This window comes from Thamnophis elegans, chromosome 4, assembly GCF_009769535.1.
Source record: "Thamnophis elegans isolate rThaEle1 chromosome 4, rThaEle1.pri, whole genome shotgun sequence".
NCBI classification, from domain to species: domain Eukaryota; kingdom Metazoa; phylum Chordata; class Lepidosauria; order Squamata; family Colubridae; genus Thamnophis; species Thamnophis elegans.
Window position 1 is genome coordinate 27,723,581 of NC_045544.1, and position 8,018 is coordinate 27,731,598.

Genomic DNA, 8,018 nt, shown 5'->3' on the forward strand with positions numbered 1-8,018 from the left:
ACCCTGAAAACCTGGCTCTGCCAGTTGGCTTGGGGCCCCAATGGGAGAATTTCACACTGGCAATAGTTGATCAACTAATAGCACCCCACCCCCACCCCCATATTCTCCTCCTTCCCCACTGTTAATTATATCTTGATTTATTTGGACTGTTGATGTGACTTTATATATTTATGGTTCATATTAATGTTGTAAGCTGCCCAGAATTGCCTTGTGGTGATATGGGTGGCAAATAAATCTAATAAATAAATACACATATACACACATATAGCAATAGCACTTAGATTTATATACCACTTCATAGTGCTTTTACAGCCCTCTCTAAGCAGTTAAAGATCATACTGCCCCCAGCAATCTGTGTCCTCATTTTACCCATCTCAGAAAGATGGAAGGCTGAGTTAACCTTGAGCTTGGTGAGATTCAAACTGCCAAACTGCTGGCAATCAACAGTCAGCAGAAGCAATACTGCAGTCTAACCACTGTGCTACTATAGCTTTTGTATATGTATAAACAAGATATGTATATATATCTTGTCTAAGTATACACACACATACATGCACACACAAAGCAGAGGTGGGCTTTTGCCGGTTGGTCCTGGCTCCGCCCACCTTCCCGGATGCATGCACCTGCACAGAAGTATCGCAAGTGCGCACAATAGCAAAATAAATTGAAACCTACCACCGACACAAATACATGCCAAACATTAATATGCTCATCTTTCCCTCTGTCATATTATTTTTTATGTAGCCTACAAGCTTTCTAAAAAGAACTATAATACACCAACATGTATCAAAATAGTATACACCTGTCATTGTTAATGGTAGTAAATCCATTTAGAAACAAAGATAAGGAATGACACAAACTATCCTCTGAAATATGATAAGGACTCATTTGTGGACCCTAGAGTGCCAAAATGATAGGTAGAGTATTTTGGAGCCTTTTTAATTTTATTTGGGAAAGAGAAGTTCTGTCTCATTTAACATTTCAGGATTAAGTGGAACAATCTGAAATGCAAGTCTGATCTTGACAAATGTGAACTGTTCTCCAATGGCAGGCTTATGTAATTATAAATTTCTTGGTAGAATCTGAATTATAAGGGACCTATAGGTCATTCCATCCTATATCCTACCTAGTGCAAGAATACACTAAATCATTTTCAACAAATCTAGCTCCAGTGTGAAGACCTTTAGTGTGGCAGAGTACATTACTGTTCTAGATAGACTGCTCTAACAATTAACATCTCTTTCTGTCAGAAAATTCCTCCTAATGTTCAAGTAGAATCTCTTTTCTATTAATTTCAACTGATTGGCCTTTAAACTACTCTTCAGTTTCCACAGAAAATATGTACTCCATCTAGTGTGCATGACAGCCTTTTACTTGTAGACCTTTATCATCCATAAAGATATAAATATCATCTATACCTCTATACCCCATGTGCACCTTGCTTCGTTCCTTGCCATCTTTGTTAATTGCAAATCAATTTAATGTTAACATTCATTATTTTAATCGTTTAATGTTTTATCTTACTGCATTTTCTTGGTTATAAACTGCCTAGAGTCCCCTCTTGGTGAGATTGGTGGCATATAACTTAAATAATAAAAGGAAGATTCTATTCTTTTGGAAGTTAAATATGCTTAGTTCCTTTAAACATTCTTCATAGGATTTAGCTTCCAGATCCTTTATCATCATGATTACTTCTTTGTGATCCAATAGCACCTTCTCCATGTCCTTTTTAAAGTGTTGTATTTAGAATGCTGTTGCATTCTGACTTGGATACAGTGCTTTTGCTAATGCAGCCCAATATTTCATTGGTCTTGTAAGCTGCTGCCTACTTACCATATATTCAGCTAGTGGTTTATTAGAATCTCTAAATCATATGCAGTGGTGTCAAGCAGATCTTTTCAATCCTGTATCCATGTGCATTATTTTTCTTGCTTAAATTCAGGACCTAAAACCTATCTCTATTGAGCCGCATCTTTGACCCAGTGTTAAAGCTTCTACTTAGAATTGTGATGTTGTCCTCTATGACATTAATCTTGGAAATTTGATCAATATTCTTTTCACTCCTTCCCGGGATGATTTAGAAAGGTGCCCAAAAGGATGTCGTCTAACAGGTTCTACTAGATGTTTTAATGCTTTACCTCAAACATGACAGATACTAAAAGAAAAACAACATCAGAGTAGGATCAAGAGCATTAGGAAAGGAGATCTCCATTAATAATCAGTTCCTTCTTATTTGCCCTGCAATTCAGGAAATATAGCTGAGTAGGATCTGGGTATCAGGAAGATGATATTCCTTTCTGGCAATAAATCAAGAGTGGGCAATCCTTGACCCACACATCCTATATGGTATGACCATTGTTTTGGTAATGTGTGTGGGGGGGAGGAGGGGGAATCTGGATTGCATTCTATTGTCATAGAAAGATATGCAGAACTATGCTATGCAGCAACAAATGTGTCTGATACCAGTGTGAAATAATTTCCTGTGTAACACTAGACATATTTAAAAGCAAATCCCTGTTTCCAGTAGTGGCTAAAAGCTAGAAGTAGAAGTGATTTGCTTTACTCATCCCTGTATAGTAAACTTTTACGCCAGTGTTTTTCAACCTTGGTAACTTTAAACAGCGTGGACTTCAATTCCCAGAACTCTCCAGTCAACCAAATTGGATCAATAGTATCTTCTTCCACTGTTAACCAAATACAGCAAGAATGTTTCTTTAATATGATTCTAAAAAGGAAGAATCTTCTCTATGGATGCTGGTGGCCAGGAAGCAGTGGCAATGTGGTCAAAGTCAGACCCGATTGGCATTCTCCAAAGTAGCTTGTTTCCTCCAATTTCAGGGAGAGATCGTTTTCTGTTTCTACAAAGAAAGAACATTAAAGTATGTAGTCATTTCCTACATATGGAAATAGAGAGAAGCATTATCTCATCTTTCTAAATATTTCCTGCTGGATGAAAGAACCACTGGAGGCAAAGTACATGTCAGTATATCCTATGATGGACTCAAACATAGAAAAGGGAAAACCACATCTTAAGGACATTATTTATATTAAAAAATCATGTGTCCTGCATTCTATCCTGAAAAGCAGGAGCATGAAAAATGAAGCTCCAATGGGCTTTAGCAAAAATGCTCCTTTTTTCCCAAAACAGTCAGTTTCCTATCAAATGAGACTTCTTGTGCCAATAGACACACTTTAGTAATGTACTGTCAGTTCTACCATGGTTTTTAAGAACCTTCTTTGGTAATTTATGCTTTCCCTCTTCTATCATGCAGGTTCTCCCTACAGAGACAAGATAACTATAGCCATTCTTCACTTGCAAGAGGAAGGCAAGCTGCACATGATGAAGGAAAAATGGTGGCGAGGAAATGGTTGTCCAGAAGAGGAAAGCAAAGATGCCAGTGCTCTTGGAGTACAAAACATTGGTGGCATCTTCATTGTTTTGGCAGCAGGATTGGTACTTTCCGTCTTTGTGGCAGTGGGGGAGTTTTTGTACAAATCCAAAAAAAATGCTCAGTTGGAGAAGGTAAATATTGCCCTTTTCACATTTAATTCTGCAATTATGGTCTAGTCAAAATCTCTTGGGCAACCAACCGAAAAGCCATTCTGATGTCTTTCATAGTTTTGCTCACATCATTAAAGTTCTTAGGGAATGAGCACTGAAGTTTTCATCTTTACAACTTTTAATGTGTCGTCAATATTTTTAATTGTAGCCAGCTTTCAGGACAAGTGACTATTTCTCCTCTTATTCAAGCTTGAAAAAAGACACCTTTTTACTCCTGGAAGTTCACTGCAGTTAATTTTATGGATGAAGAAGAAAGTGAAATCTGTTAATTGGAAACAAAATTAACCTTCTACAGATAGAGCTGGGTTTTAACTGAAACAACTTTCTATCAGTCCAAAGTCAGAAGTCTAAAAAGCATCCTTCTCTATGTCCTTACTGGAAGGTGTTTACTCTTCAACATATGATGATAGCATCTGGAAAAGCATTAAGTCAATATATTAAGGATTTACTATTGATTATGATTTTATCATCTGTAACTTGGACAGATTCCAGTTTAAAATGTAAATTTTTGAACTTATTTGATACTGGATCAACAACTGGATGGCTGATTATTTTTTCAAAGAGACAAAAGCATCCATAGAAGCTTTGTTTCAGTACTTATCTGTATATATGTAATACGTAAAATGAGGAAACATGTCTTTTATTTATATGGATTGCTGTGAATATACATTTAAAACAGGGAGAAAATATGTTTTGCACAGCTGAGGAGCTTGTGACCTCCTTAAATGCATATTTTGGCACTACTATTATCAAAATGTATAGTAAATCCATACAAACAGACACACACAAAGTATATATTTCTTTTGCAGATGCTATGCATAATAGTTCTCATAATTTTTAATAGTTTGGGGACTTCTGAATTTGCACTTGTAGATTAATCCTACTTGTACCACATTTATTTAGTTTGCAGTTATACCTAGTTCACTGGTGTAAGTGTATATAGTTCACTATCTAGCTTTTTTCATTAGTAACACATATATCATTTTTTCAAAGTTCTGTCAGAAGAAATATTGATATTAACTTAAAAAAAACAATGGATGAGGTCACAAGTTCCTTATCAGTTCTTTGAATATGTATGTGTTTCACTAAATTATGGTATGAGTGAAAATTTAGTTTTTCGCTAATTATGAAGGATGAATTCATTCTGTCAAGATAGTTTTGAAGTTTTTAGCTATTAAAATGATTTTTTCTTTTAGAAAATGGACTTCAGTCATGAATGTATACATCATAATGGCTTTATCCTTTTTTAAAACAATGTCAGAAATGAGTGATTGTTTTGTATTCTTGGTCTGTATTTTTTTATAAAAACTATTTTTATTTATATATGACGTTCAAACATTTTATTGTGAGTTTTGTAATACAGTTGAAGTTGCATTTAAATTGCTTAAATGCAGCTTTAGTTGATATATGAAAATATGTGAACAGCATGACTTATCTTCCTAAACATTGAATGAATATGCATATATATAAAATATGACTTTTACAATAATTTAATATTATAACTCAGTTCATATATTAAGCTATCTTGAATTGTTCAAACACTTCTGTAATATAGCACTGATCTTTTCTTTCACTTATGGTATACAATGATCTACATGTATGTGTTTTCTACATGGAGATATAATACTGGGAGATTATGGCTGTGCATATGATAGATTCTACCTTAAAACCAAACCTTGGTTATAATAATTTGAATGAAAAGGAATAGAGAACAGGACTTACGTGCCAAATCCAGTTCAAGGACTTACTAAATCCTGTTCTTGTCTTTCACTGCTGATGATCATATGTTCCACATACATATTTAAAGGAAAGGTATACACAGCTTTAAGTGACCATACATAGAAGCCTCTGATTTAGAAACCCAGATGATGATGATGATGATGATGATGATGATGATGATGATGATATAAGATTTACATTCCATCTCAGATAAGCAAGAAATATTCATAATTATTGGGAGGTTGGCATTCTAAACATTTTCAGTTTAGTGCAGGTAGAAACCTACTTGAGTTCTTCATATTGCATATCACTGGAACAAAGAAGATGGAAGCACTACAAGCTAGTGCAAGTACAAATTTCTGCCCCGGTGCATTTCAGCTGAATGTCTAACATGGATTTTGCCCTCCTGATTTATAAAAACCTACATGATGCATATTATTAAGCAACACAGCACTTTGGGTCACTTCAGAAAATGTGCTACAATTTGCATGTGAATGAAAACGTACTACTTCTTTATAAATCTTGTAAGTTGCTGTGTGTGTTTGTGGGTTAATGGAATTGGGAGCTGCTCTGGGCAGCTGTTTGAAAGATTTATAGTCCTATGTTATGTTTGTATCACCATGTACCACGAAACACATTCTTGGAATCACATTTGAAGCACTGCACAGCCTTACCATATAACACCTTCATTCTAGAAACATATTGTAGTTCATTTGTAGAAAATGAAATGCATTGTCATTTTCTTGTTTTATCATTAGAGATTTGTCATTGTTTAATTTAAAGCCTATTTATTAGCATATAACCTAAACATGACAATGTATTGAGCTGATTCGGCGGCTCAATGATGACTATTCTAAAAATGAGGTTGCAAGGCCATGCCGGTCTGTAGCGATCAATCAAAAATCTTGTGGCATTTTAAGGGCTATAAAAGATTGTTTGGCCCACAGTTTCATCAGACGTACAAATCAGACTGTCTAATCAACTTCTTGGCAATTTGAATTCTATGAGAAGGCACTTTCAAAGTGCCTGTGGGGAAGCAGGCCCATGTGAATAAATTCTCAGTTTTAAAGTTAATGTAAAGTTCCTTACATTCTCATGAAAATAATTTCAGAAGTTAATAATTGATCAGATCAGCTCTTTTTCTTAAAAATAATTGAACTGGCTACATTAAGCTGTTAGCTGCCAATCATTAAGTCATTAGCAGCTGATCATATGAATGCAGCCATTTCTAGGAAGAAGGTGTTTGTAACTTTACTCCTTGATAACATATATCAATTGGTTTGGGCCTGATTTGATCAGAAATATTTCTCATTTGATGACTTTGTCACTGCAGAAGGTTGTGGATGTAATTCACTTTTGGTGCTAAATCACAATTTCCGATGTCAAATGGATTTATGCTGCTGTCTCTCACCTTTTCTTAGATCAACAGAGGTCTTGAGGAATAGCAGAATGCATTGCTTTTCTCTTTTCCCACAGGTGCTCCTGTTGTCATCATCACCATCACCTTAATTTAATAATACTGTGGAAGAGTTTAGTTTTAAAATGATCATTGCATCTTTTTTCAGTCTGTTTATCAAGTGAAAAATGATGTCTCATTGTCTGAAGGCTATACCATGCCACTTTTTGATCTCATCTGCAGCATCGTTTTTTTTTAAAAATTCCCCTTTGCCAAATATTTGTCTGCTTCTATGTGTGACCACATAAGTAGATACAATAATATGCAAATGATCTTTATAGCACTGAACATTCCATTTAAAATATATTAATGAAAACTTTAGGCACAAGAAGAAGGAAAACTCAGATATGCACCAAATAAATAAATAAATAAATAAATAACATTGAATTAGTGAAATATGACTTGATATATTACTACTGTAATGCAATTCAGCTATACATATGTGTTCTAGATTTTCTTAATTTAGGAAAGATTACAAAACCATACAAGCAGTGATTACCATCAGTATCTATGATTTGTGTTCTGAAAGACATATTCTTTGTACACCAAGAAATTGTGTGTGTGTGTGTGTGTGTGTGTGTGTGTATGTGTGTGTGTGTGTGTGTGTGTGTGTATGTATGTATGTATAGATAGCTCTTTTTCTTTAATCACTTCTTGAATAAGAAAAGACCAAAGGAATCTGTTGGGCCATCTTCCATATTGTTTTTGTAACTAGGTTACAATTTAGCAAAATTAGCAGTTGGTACACTTTGATTTCATTAAGACCCCTCCTTTTTTTCCATCAATCAAATATGGATGAACAAATAAAGCTATGTCTAACAAATAATATATATGTTTGGGAATCCTTCAGGATGAATATACGACAATAATCATTTTGTGTGTGGGTTGAAAGTTAAATTAATATAGAATCACAAAATACATGCCTGATTTTTTTAAAATGTTCAATAGCAATAGCAATAGCAGTTAGACTTATATACCGCTTCATAGGGCTTTCAGCCCTCTCTAAGCGGTTTACAGAGTCAGCATATCGCCCCCACACAATCTGGGTCCTCATTTTACCCACCTTGGAAGAATGGTAGGCTGATTCAACCTTGAGCCGGTGAGATTTGAATCGGCAAACTGCAGATAGCAGTCAGCTGAAGTGGCCTGCAGTACTGCACTCTACCCACTGCGCCACCTCGGCTCCTTGCATGGTTAATAGTTACGTTTTCTGATATTCAGATGTACTGTATATATATACACAGATGAATAGACATAACACACACACACACACACACACAC

The 8,018-nt window shown here is 35.1% G+C and overlaps 1 protein-coding gene across 2 annotated transcripts in view; it reads left to right on the forward strand.

Moving 5' to 3' along the window:
* GRIK2 (glutamate ionotropic receptor kainate type subunit 2) overlaps nucleotides 1–8,018 on the forward strand; it is a 515,180-nt gene that overhangs the window by 495,214 nt on the left and 11,948 nt on the right. For both annotated transcript variants that reach the window (XM_032215939.1, XM_032215938.1), the window contains exon 15: nucleotides 3,273–3,523. In XM_032215939.1, coding sequence (XP_032071830.1) covers nucleotides 3,273–3,523 — 251 coding nt within the window. The remainder of the gene's footprint in view (nucleotides 1–3,272; nucleotides 3,524–8,018) is intronic.